This window comes from Phyllobates terribilis, unplaced genomic scaffold, assembly GCF_046119375.1.
Source record: "Phyllobates terribilis strain yellow unplaced genomic scaffold, ASM4611937v1 Scaffold_3__8_contigs__length_932513732, whole genome shotgun sequence".
Lineage (NCBI taxonomy): Eukaryota > Metazoa > Chordata > Amphibia > Anura > Dendrobatidae > Phyllobates > Phyllobates terribilis.
In genome coordinates, this window is record NW_027362763.1 from 731,880,111 (window position 1) to 731,897,040 (window position 16,930).

Genomic DNA, 16,930 nt, shown 5'->3' on the forward strand with positions numbered 1-16,930 from the left:
GGCAGTGTGGACAGGTGCCAAGCCCTGCTGGAGAATGAAATTTCCATCTCCAAAAAGCTTGTCAGCAGAGGGAAGCATGAAGTGCTCTAAAATTTCCTGGTAGACGGCTGCACTGACTTTGGTCTTGATAAAACACAGTGGACCTACACCAGCAGATGACATGGCTCCCCAAACCATCACTGATTGTGGACACTTCACACTAGACCTCAAGCAGCTTGGATTGTGGCCTCTCCACTCTTCCTTCAGACTCTGGGACCTTGATTTCCAAATGAAAATTGAAACTCTGGGACCTGTGGAGTGTGTCAATGACTGCCTTCTGGACATCTGTCAAGTCAGCAGTCTTCCTCATGATTGTGGAGCCTACTGAAACAGACTAAGGGACCTTTTTAAATGCTTTGGAAGCCTTTGCAGTTGTTTTTTGTTAATTATTTCAATTTACTGAGATAATGACTTTTGTGTTCTCACTGGCTGTAAGCCATAATCATCAACATTAACAGAAATAAACACATGAAATAGATCACTCTGTTTGTAATGATTCTATATAATATATGAGTTTCACTTTTTGTATTGAAGAACTGAAATAAATTAACTTTTTGATGATATTCTAATTTAGTGAGATGCACCTGTATATCCATCTCACTTCCTATCTGACTAGACAACTCTTGGCACAGAACAAACTTTTCAACATATTAAGATTATGAAAAGAAAACATTATGCAATTAATATATGGGAGAATTGTTTATATATTTTTCTTTCCTTTTTTGCATATTCGAAAGTTGTTCTGCGAAAGGATCCCACATGCACTTCTCCAATATCCATTGGCCTTTGAACAATATTACACAAATATCATGGTCGCTTCAAAAACATATTGTCCTATTTCATATTATCCAACTTCTTGCATGTGAAAGGGCAGATTTGTTTGGGGGAGATCATTACACAAGTAGACAGCACATAACACATAAATATATAAAGGTTCATGTATAAAGACTGTCTGAGTGGTGCATTATTCTGGGGAGCCAGGTAATAAGGACTGATTTACCCAACTATATGAAATCGGCAGTAGTAAATCCACACCAAATAATGCAGATTTTGGTGTGGATTATTATGCCGATTTCCTTGCTTAAAACAACTAACCATGTAAAAAAAAAACTACTATATTCATCCCAGCTGGTGCTTCCTTTGCTCCCTCTACTAGTCCCTTACTGCTTTCTATATCATTGTGATATCTCATCTCATGTGATAACTGCGGCCAATCACAGACTGCTACACAGTACTACTAAATGAGGTGAGTGTCTTTTTATATAATGTATGTAAACTTCTGGTTTCAACTGTAAGTGTGAACATTACAACCTCTGATTGAGAATGCACCCACATTGGCATGGAAACATTTTTAGGAGCAAATAAATCAGCAGCAGAGGTGAGTATTGAGTTGATGGAGAATCTGCAGCAAATCCAGAATGTATGAACACAGCTTAACGAATGAGAAAAGTTTGAAATGGCGTCAATATAGCATGTTATTATTCAGAAACAATAGTAATCCGGCATTCGATTCCAGTGCAGATCAAACATTTTATTTGAAAGATTCCAGCTGATCTTTCTCAATCTGCAGGTTAATAGCGTTACTAATGATGCACCAATACAAGAACAAAAAGCCGGCACCTTTGTACGCTGATGCAGCCTGCAATCAATTGCATAGACAGGTCAGCTGAGACACCTCACCCTTTGGATACCAGGTGCTCCTTATAGAAAATGCAAGCAGTTCAATGTAGTCCAGATAAAAAAAAATAGAGAGCACTCACTGGTCCTAAAACGTATACTTTGTTCCATAATCGTTAAAAACTGGAAACGGGAGTATGTGGAGCACATGTCAAGACGACGGCCGTTTCGCACAGACTGCGCTTCTACGGGTCCAAAGATACCATAGGATATTCGGTTTTCTCTCCTCATGCTGGGCTGTGACGTGCGGGGAAACCCCGCCCACAGCCCATCAATCAGCTGGGAGCGCAGCACTGAGTCACCCCCGGCTGCAACTGGAACTTGACGTGACATCAGCGGATGTCGGAGCTGGCTGCAGCCGGGGGTCACGTGATGCCTGTGAGTGATCAGCCAATGCGCCGCTCACAGGCAATAAAGACAAATCAAGGTATTTACAAAAACACTTGTTGGCACTATTTAAATCCATGGGGACAATGTTAATAGTAGTGGACAACCTCTTTAAGTCTCATACCTTCCACCTGCATCTGCATATTTCTACCATACTATCATTTCTAACCTACTATCGTGCAAGGTATGATTGTTGAACTTCAGTTCAAAGACAAACTTATAAAGTCTTTGACTGCTCTCATGGATCTCTAAAATGGTCTTCCATGTGCTGTTTGTTCTGCAGGAACCAGGAGAACCAGGACACATAATTAAGCCAAACACATCTTATTAAGGTTAGGGTCACACCATCGTAATTTTATTCATCCGAGAGAATCGGGCCTATAATTATGCTAATCACACTGATCAGAGTGTGATCAGAGTGTGATCAGAGTGTGATCAGAGTGTGATCTGATTGTCTCGGATGAAAATATGGAAAAAAAAATTCTCCATCTTCTCCGAAAAAACGGTCGTCTGCACCAGTCCTCTGAAAATTGTAAACCACCAAACTGCTGAGGGACTTCAATAACCATCTGATCAGCCTTTTATGTGGCTCAGGCTACACTGAGACTATTTGGAATACACTGAGACAAAGGAATACACTGAGTTACATGCGATATTGTGGACTGCGGCTGTCACTTAACTGTTAAAATCAATGAGTAGCGCTACAAATAGTCTCTGTATCTCCCCAGCCTAAGTAGTGAACATGATAGCGAGTGACCTACATGCAATACCTTCAAGCCCACTAATGCAGCAACATTAAAAACTCTTGTCAAGTAAATTTACATTCCCAATCAGTGAAACGACAATATATGCCCAGACTCAGGTCTATTACTGACATCATTTACAGTCTATGCTGAATGTCAAATTAGGAGATGATCTATACATTGTGAATGTTCTCTAGAATTCCAAAGAACCTTACACCAAGAGACAAAGAAGTGGTCAGGTCCCAAAACGACGGACATCAAAAAGTGACTGCAATAACTGATAATGTGCTGAAGGGCCTCAAGTAATATATTACATGAATGCATTTATCTGTAATAGCTTTGTGTTCACCAATACAGTAAGAAATGGCACAACTCACTATGAAAATCATATCATGTGAGTTTATATTCCCAATGCAATAAAACTAACCCTAGGTCTACAACACACTATACAAGGTCCATGCCAAATGTAATTTTCTTTCATACTAGCTGGGTTGTCCACCGATTTACATTTCTCTTATTAACATTCAGTTTCAGGCCCTACACCTTCCTTCCCACAGGCATCCACATATTTCCTCTATTATCCAATAATGTAATGGTCCTAAATTGTAACCCAAAAACAATAATGTCCATCAACAGGAAACTTTATACAATGAACATATGACACCTAAGAACTTTGTACCGTCTCCAAGAAACAGGAGAACTTTGAACAGTCAACAGATAGGTGGTGGTCTAGTGGGACAAATGCTAGCGATGACTGTTAGCAGATAGGTGTAGACCATCAAATGGGTGAGGGACCTCAAGGCACATATTGTCTGTACAAAATTAGAGAAGCTTCTAGGTTTGTGTGAGGATGAGTGTAATCAGAATAACATTTATGGATGGTGGATAGTATTTGTGGAAAAGCTTTAGCATCTGTTGAATCTTGACTAGAGATGAGCGTTGTTCTACTCGAACTGTTCGCCAATCTCAAATTCGAGCTGTTTTGGGCGGTGTTCGAGCCGGTCGGCGAACACGAACAATTTGAGAAAAATTCGGCTGTTCGAGGTTATGTTCGATAACTATTCGTGCACCAAAATCATAACTGGATTTTTTCTCAGTAATGATGAAAATTAATGTTAATACGCAGTTTGAGTGTACAGCGGGGCGGGGGGAGGGGCAGGGGATGGATCTCTGCAGGAACAATGAAGATCTCCATTTTTTTTTCTCTTTCCCGCATTTGCAGTGGGGAGGTGCAATCTGTCAGCCTATCAGCAGCACACACACGGAGCGAAGTGCTTTTTTTCACACAAGCAAGGGCATGTGTGATTGGCAGTGTATGTCACATGTCCTTGCCCTATAAGACCAAGCCATTTTCCCCGTCGCCACCATTTTCTCACTGCTGCAGCTGCGTGTTAGACGGCACCGCTGTTGCTGTGTGCGCTATACCTTGTTAATTTCAAGCCAATTTTCGCACAAATATACAGATAGCTTGGGAGTAGGGAATAGTTGTGATTGCAGTCCTTTTAAGGACTAGGTTACAGCATTTCCTACGACTTTTATCAAGCAGGTCTGTGCTCTTAAATAGATAGATTGTGGGAGTAAAGACTAATTGTAATTGGAGTCCTTTTCAGGACTAGGTTACATCAGTTCCTATCAGTTTTTGCCAGGCAGGTCTGTGCCAGTGCTGTGCAAGTTTTTTTCACAGCATTTGGCTGAATCTAGCAAAGCTAATCCTTTTTGGCCTATTGCAGAGTGTGTTAGTCAGTGGAGTAGCTTATCTGTGTTGCAAGATATACCACCTGTGTATAGAATACCAATTTTTTTACTGCACCTAGTGAAGTAAAATCTTTTGGGCATAGCATCATTCTATTAGTCCATCCATACTGAACTCCATCAGGTTGCAAATTAAAAATAATTTTTTTCTGCATCTAGCTCTGAAAAAATATTTGGGCTTCTAGCAGTGTGTGGGACTTGGTCTATTAGTCCATCTATACTGACCTCCATCAGGTTGCAAATTAAAAATATTTTTTTTCTTCATTTATCTCTGAAAAAATATTTGGGCTTCTAGCAGCGTGTGGGACTTGTTCTATTAGTCCATCTATACTGACCTCCATCAGGTTGCAAATTAAAAATATTTTTTTTCTGCATCTAGCTCTGAAAAAATATTTGGGCTTCTAGCAGTGTGTGGGACTTGGTCTATTAGTCCATCTATACTGACCTCCATCAGGTTGCAAATTAAAAATAATTTTTTTCTCCATCTAGCTCTGAAAAAATATTTGGGCTTCTAGCAGTGTGTGGGACTTGGTCTATTAGTCCATCTATACTGACCTCCATCAGGTTGCAAATTGAATAAAAAAATTTTCTGCATCTAGCTCTGAAAAAATATTTGGGCTTCTAGCGGTGTGTGGGACTTGGTCTATTAGTCCATCTATACTGACCTCCATCAGGTTGCAAATTAAAAATAATTTTTTTCTGCATCTAGCTCTGAAAAAATATTTGGGTCTCTAGCAGTGTGTGGGACTTGGTCTATTAGTCCATCTATACTGACCTCCATCAGGTTGCAAATTAAAAATAATTTTTTTCTTCATTTAGCTCTGAAAAAATATTTGGGCTTCTAGCAGTGTGTGGGACTTGTTCTATTAGTCCTTCTATACTGACCTCCAGCAGGTTGCAAATTGAATATAATTTTTTTCTGCATCTAGCTCTGAAAAAATATTTGGGCTTCTAGCAGTGTGTGGGACTTCGTCTATTAGTCCATCTATACTGACCTCCATCAGGTTGCAAATTAAAAATAATTTTTTTCTTCATTTATCTCTGAAAAAATATTTGGGCTTCTAGCAGCGTGTGGGACTTGTTCTATTAGTCCATTTATACTGACCTCCATCAGGTTGCAAATTAAAAATAATTTTTTTCTGCATCTAGCTCTGAAAAAATATTTGGGCTTCTAGCAGTGTGTGGGACTTGGTCTATTAGTCCATCTATACTGACCTCCATCAGGTTGCAAATTAAAAATAATTTTTTTCTTCATTTATCTCTGAAAAAATATTTGGGCTTCTAGCAGCGTGTGGGACTTGTTCTATTAGTCCATCTATACTGACCTCCATCAGGTTGCAAATTAAAAATAATTTTTTTCTGCATCTAGCTCTGAAAAAATATTTGGGCTTCTAGCAGTGTGTGGGACTTGGTCTATTAGTCCATCTATACTGACCTCCATCAGGTTGCAAATTAAAAATAATTTTTTTCTTCATTTACCTCTGAAAAAATATTTGGGCTTCTAGCAGTGTGTGGGACTTGTTCTATTAGTCCTTCTATACTGACCTCCAGCAGGTTGCAAATTGAATATAATTTTTTTCTGCATCTAGCTCTGAAAAAATATTTGGGCTTCTAGCGGTGTGTGGGACTTGGTCTATTAGTCCATCTATACTGACCTCCATCAGGTTGCAAATTAAAAATAATTTTTTTCTGCATCTAGCTCTGAAAAAATATTTGGGCTTCTAGCAGTGTGTGGGACTTGGTCTATTAGTCCATCTATACTGACCTCCATCAGGTTGCAAATTGAATAAAAAAATTTTCTGCATCTAGCTCTGAAAAAATATTTGGGCTTCTAGCGGTGTGTGGGACTTGGTCTATTAGTCCATCTATACTGACCTCCATCAGGTTGCAAATTAAAAATAATTTTTTTCTGCATCTAACCCAGCCAATAGTTTTGGCCTAATACCACAGTTTGGCCACTCAGCTCTGCTCGGTTACCATCCATTGTTTTTTTGTGCAAACAACTCCAGAGTTGTGAATTAGTTAACCACCAAAATGAGTGGAAAAAGGCCTGCTGCTGGTGGAAAGGGGAATAGGCGTGTTGGGAAGGGGAAAAAAGGTTGTGTCCGTGGGGTAGGTGCAGAAGAAAGACCATCTTCCAGCCAAACTAAAATGTCTACTTCTTTTAGCGGACAATGTGATAAGATCCCTTTCTTACGGCCACGCCAATCGCTACAAATTCCAGATGAGGCACAAAAACAGCAGGTGCTTCAACGGATATCAAGTGCTCCTTTAAGTGGGCTCTCCTCCACATCAACTTCAACATCACAAATACTCCAGTCCTCAAAGGTGTCACCCAAATCGCACTTGCTTCCTCACAGCTCCCAAATCTCCAGCTGCCCGTCTGAGTATGAGGTAGAACAGATGGTTGAGTCTGCAGAGCTGTTTACTCATACTATAGCCTGGGAATCAGAGGTCGACTCCAGCGCTTCTGTGAATCCAGACGAGGAAATGATCTGCACTGATGCCCAGAATCTTTATGAGTCTTATCCAGGACCAGACGCAGAAGGTTCTGACCATAATGTAGACCCTCATTCCCAAACTGTAACTCCTGTTGGTGGAGACAATGAGGAAGACGATGATGAGACTCAAATACCTGATTGGAGCGACAACTTTAGTTTTTTGTCAGGGCAGGAACAGGTTGGCTCTGAGGACGACGGGTGTGATAACGCACAGGGTGATGATGATGAGGTTGGAGATCCCACTTGCTGTCAACCCACAGTCAGCCAAGAGATTAGGTCAGCAGAGGAGGTGGAGGAAGATGCTAGTGACGACGAGGTCAGGTTGCGCCTTCCTGGACAGAGACGTAGTACTGGAAGCACGTCAACAACTGCATCCTCAAACACAACTCTGCCTCTCACCACAAGTCGTGGTGGCTCTTCAGGTCGCATGGGTGCTAAGCCTTGCATAGCCTGGGCATTTTTTCAGATCGATAAAGATGACCCAACTCGTGTTATCTGTAACATTTGTCAGCAAAAGCTAAGTAGAGGCCAAAAAATACATAGTTTGAGTACTTCATGCATGAACCGGCACATGGACATGAAGCATAAGTTGCAGTGGGAAGCTCAGTGTGCTACAATGCGGCCTAGCCGGCCGGGCCAACCACCGTCTGCCATATCTTGTGCATCCGCGGCCTCTTCATCCTCTGTGACTGGGGGGACAGCAGTCACACCTGTTTTGGGGCGCAGACCTGCCACCTCTTTACCCGCAACAGCCAGCGTGATTGGCAGGTCATCATTTTCTTTGGAGGTGGTAACACCAGCTGGTCTTGAGCGCTGTCCGACATCGATAGCACCACCTTTGGATCAAGGCAACCTAACATGTCCGCCTGCATCTTCCTCACAGACCGGCAGTTTGCCGGGGACACCCTTATCAACCCCGTCTAAGCACAATAGCCAGCCCTCGGTCCCTCAGATGTGGACAAGTAAAAGACCATTTCCTCCTAGCCATGAGAAAGCTAAGAGGTTGAATTTCACCATCTGCAAGCTCTTGGCTACAGAAATGCTGCCTTTCCGCCTGGTGGACACAGAGGATTTTCGAGACCTTATGTCCGTCGCAGTGCCCCAGTACCAGATACCCAGTCGGCACTACTTCTCAAAGAAAGGTGTGCCTGCGCTCCACCAGCATGTCGCACACAACATCACCGCTTCTTTGAGAAACTCTGTGTGTGACAGGGTGCATTTCACCACAGACACTTGGACGAGTAGGCATGGACAGGGGCGTTACATGTCGCTGACTGGGCACTGGGTAACTATGGTGACAGCAGGACAAGGGGCTGCTGTCCAAGTCTTGCCGTCCCCACGAGTTGTGCGTCAATCCTCTTTATGTCAAAGTTCCTCCACTGCTTCTGCCTCCTCAACCTCCTCTCGGTCTTCCACCTGCACCCAAAGCCTGTCTGGTCATGCCACAAGCTTTCTAACTGCGCAGAAGGGATCCTGCACACCTCCTTACTATGCTGGCAGTAGGGCTCAACGTCATCAGGCGGTTTTTACATTGAAATGTCTGGGAAATGTGAGTCACACAGCTGAGGAGTTGTGGTCAGCTCTGGAGAACCAATTTCATGAATGGTTGTCTCCACTGGACCTGAAACCAGGGAAGGCCGTGTGCGACAATGCTGCAAACCTGGGTGCGGCCCTTCGCCGGGGCAATGTCACACACGTGCCTTGTATGGCTCACGTGTTGAACCTGGTTGTCCAGCAATTTTTAGCCCACTATCCCAGACTAGATGGCCTTCTGCAGAGGGCACGGTCGCTGTGTGCTCACTTCCGCCGTTCGCATCCCGCAGCTCAGCGACTTACATCTCTACAGAAGTCGTTGGGCCTGCCACTTCACCGGCTAAAATGCAATGTGCCTACCCGGTGGAATTCAACTCTGCACATGTTGCAGCGACTGTGGCAGCACCGACAAGCCCTGGTGCAATACGTTCTGACGTATAGCCTGGGCCAACGAGATTCAGAGGTGGGGCAAATCACGCTGGAGGAGTGGTCTCAGATCAGGGACCTATGCACCCTTCTGCACAGTTTTGAAATGGCGACGAAGATGTTTAGTGCTGACGATGCCATTATCAGCATAACTATTCCGGTGATTTACATGCTGGAGCACATGTTAAACAGAATTCGGAGTCAGGTGGTGGCACAAGAGGAGGTGGAGGAAGTAGAGGAGGAGGAGTTGTATGCGGAAGGGCTAACATCTGCAAGGTCCAGACGGTCGGCAGCACCAAGGCGGCAGGCATGTGAGGGTGGGGGAGATGATTTTACCAGGGCGCATGGTAGCAGCCAAACTAGTGAGGAAGGTGCAGGAGCCCAGGAAGAAGTGGAGGACGAACTGATGGAAGACTCATCAGATGAGGGAGACCTTGATCACATTTCTGTTGTGCGAGGTTGGGGGGAGAGGACAGAGGAAGGAAGCATGATTGTTACCTCGCCACCAACACAACAGGGACTTGGTGCTCCTGGATGCGCAACACACATGAGTGCCTTCTTGCTGCACTACCTGCAACATGACCCTCGAATTGTGAGAATTAGAAATAATCCTGACTACTGGGTTGCCACACTGTTAGATCCCCGGTACAAAAGTAAATTTGCAGAAATTATTCCTGCCATAGAAAGGGATGCACGCATGCAGGAGTATCAGCAGAGACTGTTGCAGAATCTTACATGTGCTTTTCCACAAAATACCAGTGGTGCACGTAGTGAATCTCACAGTTCCAACTTGCCAACCGTGGGACCGTCAAGTGTTCAGCACTCAAACCGTAACAGAACCACAGTATCTGCTGGTAACATCAATTTTGCGGAATCATTTCACCACTTTTTTAGCCCATCCTTTGCAAGGCCACAGGAGACAAGAAGTCTGACACATAGTCAACGCCTAGAGACGATGGTACAGGAGTATCTCCAAGTAAACATTGTAGCCATGACTGTGTCACTGGACCCTTGCTCTTTTTGGGCTTCCAATCTGGATAAATGGCCGGAGCTAGCCACTTACGCCTTGGAGATCTTGTCATGCCCCGCAGCCAGCGTTCTGTCTGAACGTGTGTTCAGCGCTGCTGGTGGTGTGCTGACAGATAAGCGCACGCGGCTCTCCACTGATAATGTAGACAGACTCACGTTCATAAAGATGAACAAATCATGGATCCGAAACGACTTTTCTACCCCTGTGTCATCCTGGGGAGAGTAAAAGCTTGATGATTGGTTAAAATCACCCTACCAACCGTTTTAAGCTTTCAAATTACTAATCATGTTTATCTGTATCTTGACTGGAAAATAATTTGGGCTTTGTAGCAGTGTGCAGCACTGATCCTATTAGGCCATCTATAATAAGCTTCACCAGATTTAAAATTAAAAATAATTTTTAGCTGCATCTAGCCCGGAAAATAATTTTGGGGCTCCGAGATGCGCAAGACACATAAGTGCCTTCTTGCTGCACTACCTGCAGCATGACCCTCATATTGTCAGAATTCGAAGTAATCATGACTACTGGGTTGCCACACTCTTAGATCCCCCAAACTTTTCGATCAACCTTTTCATTTTAATAAAGACCAAAAAAATGGTCATTTTTGAAATTATAAGCATTAGCAGGTTGTTAGAAACTGAAATCAAACAGTTTTCAACTCAAAACTTTATTCTAGGTGATGTTACATTTTCACATAGGACCCCTTGTTCGAAAGGAGCTTCTGAACTCTCTCGTCCATTGAATTTGTCAGGTTTTGGATGGTTTCTGCTTCAATTGTTTTGCATGAGGACAGAATACCCTCCCAGAGCTGTTGCTTAGATGTGAACTGCCTCCCGCCATCATAGACACTCCTTTTAATGATGCTCCAAAGGTTCTGAATGGGGTAGAGGTCAGGGGAGCATGGGGGTCACACCATAAGTTTGTCCCCTTTTATGCCCATATCAGCCAGAGATGCAGATGTTTTATGTGCAGCATGAGATGGTGCATTATCATGCAGAAAAATGATCTTGCTGTGAAATACACGGTTCTTCTTCTTGAACCATGGCAGGAAGTGCTGTTTGAGAAAATCCACATACATTATGGAGTTCATCTTTAGCGCCTTCAGGGATCCTAAAGGGGCCGACAATCTCTCTCCCCATGATTCCAGCCCAAAACATTACTCCACCTCCTCCTTGTTGGCGCTGTAGCCGTGTTTGCGTGGGGTGTCCATCAACCAGCCATCCTCCACTCCATTCATCTGGACCATCGAGCGCTGCACGGCACTCATCCGTGAACAAAACAGTTTTGAAATCAGTCTTCATGTAATGTTTGGCCCACTCGAGCCGTTTCTGCTTGTGTGAAGTGGATAGAGGAGGTCGACAGGATGGCGTATGCACAGCTGCAAACCTCTGAAGGACCCTGCATCTTGTTGTTCGGGGGACGTTGGAGGCACAAGCAGCTTCAAAAACTTGTCTGCTGCTATGACAAGGCTTTTTTGCCGCTGCTCTTTCAACCTGACGTAATTGCCTGTAGGAAAGAGTCCTCAATTTGCCCTTATCAGCACGCACACGTGTGTACTGTGAATCAGCTACATACTTCTTGATTGCCAAGACACTTCATCCTGATCATCGCACAATGTTGATTGTAGTCATGCCTTGACCTAAACACTCCACAATTTGTTGCTTCTCAGCAGCCGACACATCCTTTTTCTTACCCATTTTGGCAGAAAATGTAGGCTGCTTAATAATGTGAGAGAGCCTTCTTAAGTAGTCTTGCCTTTCATTGGACACACCTGCCAAACTAATTAGCACAGGTGTCTGCAATTGCTTACAGTGATATAAAGAGCCCTGACACACATCACCATTAATGAGTTTAACTGACAAACAAACAAATTCTTCCCTTTTCACTCCTAAACACTTTTTGCATAATAATTTGGAACGCGGTGTACATGTGCTTTTCCACAAAACACCAGTGGTTCACGTAGTGAATCTTATAGTTCTAACTTGCCAACCGTGGTCTGTATGGAATTGTTCAATAAAGGGCCCAAAATTAAGATAACATAGATGGGAGAGGTCTCTATGAATAGGAATTCCTAAGTATTTGATACCCTGTGAGGGCCAGGCAAAGGGAAAGTTGGACTGGATGGAATCCTATATGGATTTAGGGAGGGAGACATCGAGGGCCTCAGACTTCGCTGCATTGATTTTAAAATTTTACCATGTAAGAAAGTGATCTATTTCAGCCATAACAGCAGGGATGGATATATGTGATTGAGTGATATATACTAGGACATCATCAGCAAATAGAGAGCACTTGTACTCGGTGCCTCCCACCTCAATCCACCTAATATTGGGGTTATGGCGAATTGATGAGAGCAGGTGCTCCGTCACTAGGATGTATAAGAGAGGGGACAGAGGACATCCCTGCCTTGTCCCATTGGTGATTGTGAAAGGTGATGAAAATGTTCTGACGCACCCCCTGGGCCTTGGGACACCCGGAGCCGGACCCTTTTTGGTGGATGCTGGTGGTTGTAGTCTTCGTGGCGGCGATCCGGTTCTGTGGCTCAGGGCGGTCAAACCAGTGGCGGAACTATTTATGTGGTTTTGATGTTTAAATGTCCGACTACGCCACCCGTGGATTGCGGTCAGAGTGAACCGCCGCTACAGGGCAGACCGCTAAGGCTGGTGTTGTGGGTGCAGCAGAGCCTCAGGGCAGTGTATGCGGAGGATGGGGGTGATGGTGCAGGGCAGCAGCAGTAACGACACGGAGTCAGTGATGCAGTTCAGGGCCTTTACTCACAGTTCTTATTATCCAGACCACGTCTGCAGGTAACGGCTGCCCACGTCGTACTGTGCTCACCAGGTGAGGGGCTCAGACAACTCCCAGATAACTTTGGAGCGCTTCACAGGACCCCCTTTGTGTGTCCTTTGTCTGGCCTTTCTTACCAACACTTCTGTCCGGCTGCCTCGGGCCTCCTCTTGGTAAACTTGGCGCCAGTTTCCCTGACCCTATGTGGTGCCTTCCTAGCGGGTGGAGCAAGGGGCTGCGCCACATAAAATGTCAGAGCCTCCGGTTTCTAGCTGAGGGTCGTTTCCTGCCTCCACTAGTTCGGGGACCGGTCTCCCCCTTTGGCCTGACCCCTCCACGCAGGTGGATTCGGGCGTGCGGTGGCGACTCGCCCGTCCGCACCCCTGGGATCCCTTCATTCCTCGTTCCTGGAGCCTTCTCCGCTCCTCTTCCTTCCTTCTCCCTCTTGCAGGCCTGGGCCTCTGTTACTAGGCCCGCCTCCGGAGCAGAGCTCATGCAGAGCCCCTGCTCCCTGCCACTTCTGCTCAGACTTCTCTGCACTGAACTAAGATGGTGCCCACCTTTTATACTCCCTTCTCAATGCACCCAGGAACTGCTTCCTCCCTGCTCCTGCACTGCAGGGTTCCCCTTCCTCAGTGTTCCCTCCCCCCACTCCAGCCAGGGACAGGGACTGTCGTGCCCATCTCAGGGGCATATTGGTCGCCCTGCCCCACGGCAATGTGCTGTAATGCATGCAGGTGTCGGGTCCTGATCCACACTCCATCCTTATCTGAGAGTGAGATATCACACCTCTGGGTGAGGTGCAATACGTCTGTAGCAACCGAGCCCTCGGTGCTACAGTTCCATTTATCTTCAGCCTAGGTGACGTATTGTGATACAGGGCCGTGATTTTGGCTAGAAAAGGGTCCCCTAGACCCCTACCCCAAGCTTTTTAAGAGAATCATATATGGCGTGCCAGGAGACTCTATGGAATGCTTTCTCAGCATCCAACGAGAGTATCTACTTACAAATTTTTAACTGCATCTAGCCCAGGAAATACTTTGTGCCTAGTAGCAGTGTCTGCTAGTCAGTGGATTATCCCGGCTGTTAAGCAAGCTACACCACCTGTAGTTTGGACACTTAATTTTTTCAAAGGAAATGCTTTGGGACCACGGGATACTCAGTGAAGAGCATCAGGAGGCACCCCAAGGCATAGGGGCTGGGACTTGCACTAGGATGCCTTGCGGTGGACAGCCGAGCTCGATCCTTATAAAAGCTTTTTAACTGCAGCAGCTTTAGTGGACGCTACTGGAGCTGGAATTACGCGGCTGCTGGCATGAGACTTGCCCTCCAATAGATCCTTGTAAATGGATTTAAAGTGTATTCATTCAAATTAGAGGGACAATTTAAATTAAAAAGCTTAGAGCTGCCTCCACCACAGGGGGGCTATCTCGACCCACCAGCGGACAGGCACCAGTATTGGGAGAGGGGGGCTGGCCGTCAGGGTTCACCGCGGCTCTGGCACAAACCCGGCGACACGGAGGTGGCACGGGCAGGAGCGGACTGGCCGTCTCGGCTTCTCACTTTTTGGATTTTAGAAGGGCATGACATGCCTATATCTGTGTCTCCCCCTCCTTTTACTCCTCCACCTCTTTTCTTTTCGCATGACTATATGTACTTGTCACTTTTCCATGTGTTAGTTGTGTCTTCTGAGCAGTTTGTCAGCTTTTGGACACCTTTGAAGGTGTTTTCTATGTGTTTCTATGTGTTTTTGTTTGCCTGCCATTGGTTTTAACGGTGTTCGAAGGTGTTCGACGAACAGTTCGACGAACAGTTCGGCGAACACACGGGTGTTCGACGAACCGAACCGAACTCGAACACTACGGGGGTGGCTCAACACTAATCTTGACACCTACAACTTTTAGAGATAGATAATTACCAAGGCTGATTTTAGACAAAGTATGGTCCCGGCCAAGGTTCCAAGATTTCATTTATGGTGACAACAAATTAATAGTTTATCAGAGCAGCATAAGCATTATTTTTTATAGTATAAATTTAGGGGACCGAAGAGCAGACAAACTATTGCTGCATAGATACCAAGTATTTACCGTCATATCCTATGGTGCCACTTTAGCTTTGGATGCCGCTATACTGTGTCTTGATTCTGTCCAGATTTAGGACAGTGTGCTTTGCTGTGCATTAGGTCCTATAGATGGACAGCACCAGGATGGTGTACAACAACACCTAAGCAGAAGAGGATCTGTGAGGGTTAATATATCGGTGGAGTGCTCCAGGAGTCGTCTGCAGTCTCTACTTTTTAGCTGCCACCTTGGTTATGTGGACGAGCAGCTGACAAACAATGCTGAAACAGGAGGCCACTTTAGGGATGGGAGCCCTGGACTTTTTGCCAGTATGTCCCCTCTTACAGTCAGCAAAGACCACCATGTAATACTAAGTCCAACAATGCTGATGTATCAGCAACATATCTATTCTATTGTCAATTTGCCATGATAATCACATTAATTATTATCCCACAAGGGAAGTTATAAGGCCAATTTAGGGACTGCAACACTTCTGTTGCATAAAGCTAGTCAAAAGTCCCATCTATGCCAAGAAGCCTTTGGCTTTACTAAAATTTATATCAATGGGTAAACCGTTTCCCTCCACTCTGCTGTGACTCACAAAGTATTACAACCTGCTTTGGGTATTTGACGACAGCACATAAAATACAGGGGATTATAGAAATCCTATAGAATAGCTCTGCGTGCCAGCCAGTTTTCCATTTTGATGTCCTATGATGTGGTGTTGTTAATAGTCTTAAAGTGCTTTGCATATATTTTTTGCAAATAAAAGGATTAGCATTTTCTCAGCGTAAGTACACCGAATATTTCATCAATGTGTTTACTCCTAATTCTGTGCTTACTGAGCTGCTGCGCGGCCGCCCGTGCTGACTCTCTGCTTTCCTTTGCCTTTTTGTATCATTTATTTATAAATCATTTCTTCCTAAGTTTATGCAATTTTAAATAGATTCGTCTAATACAATGAATATCTGTTATAGAATCTATTGCTCACCATAAACCTCCAGATATAAAGATATGCCTACTTCTATTGCTGCTATTACTATTATTACTATTACTACCAATTATAATAATTAATGTAATAAAACAATAACATAATCACGTAAAATCAGGGCTAAAATACAATTAATATTCTAGTTATACTGTAAATACTCTTGTACGGATGTAGCAGATCTGACTTATTACAGCACAACTATATTCAAGTTTTACATAGGACTTCATACTAAATTACCGTAATACACCTAATACGCCAACAATGCGGCCCAAAGAGTTAAAAAAAAAAAAAAACACCATCTCCGTCCTGTTACATTTCAATAAGCAAATATAATTAGACTAAAGCAACACCATAAATATGTATATTATCAGACTGACTCTTGGAGGGAAGTTTTGCACTTACACTTCTGAAGCATTTTTGGGAATATCCTGGGGGACATGCTCCACATTTCTTCCCTGACAGCTATAAATGCTTTTAGAATAGTGACATCCACAAGAGGGGTATATGAGAACCAGTGCATACAAGTAACTCAGGAGCCTCATAACTGCATGCAGCGCAGGACGTGGCTGCTTTTCCCATTCAGTGAGAGATCCCAGTGTCCTGTAAGAACAAATGAGTTAAGTCCGCCTTCAGACTGAGCCAAGCCCTGAAGTGCTGAGAAAATAATCCATCTCGTAGAATACTGTTTAGTAACCCAAGTCTTGGTGGCAATTGTGTAACCGTTTTAATAAAAAAATAAAATAAAAACAATATTCTAGCTTTCCAATGACCTTGAAACAAACTTTGAAGAGATTAAGCACATTGTTTAGATCATGAATTATTAGTGGAACATAGAATTTTTTTTTTATTTTTTTTCTAAAGGGAATGTGGCATAAAAAAAATCTCTTCAACAATTGTAAAGTATTAATGTTTTCAAATAAAAATAAATATTGGTATATTTTTCTAATGGTATAAAACATGAAAAATAATTGTAAAAGTTTTGTTATTTTCCACTTTTAAACACT

The 16,930-nt window shown here is 43.9% G+C and overlaps 1 protein-coding gene across 3 annotated transcripts in view; it reads right to left on the bottom strand.

The window, feature by feature from the left end:
- Positions 1-16,522, bottom strand: part of FSHR (follicle stimulating hormone receptor) — a 307,547-nt gene extending 291,025 nt beyond the window's left edge. For all 3 annotated transcript variants that reach the window (XM_073672099.1, XM_073672098.1, XM_073672097.1), the window contains exon 1: positions 16,329-16,522. In XM_073672099.1, the coding sequence (XP_073528200.1) occupies positions 16,329-16,468 (140 nt within the window). In that variant the 5' untranslated portion in view covers positions 16,469-16,522. The remainder of the gene's footprint in view (positions 1-16,328) is intronic.
- Positions 16,523-16,930: the final 408 nt, after the last annotated feature.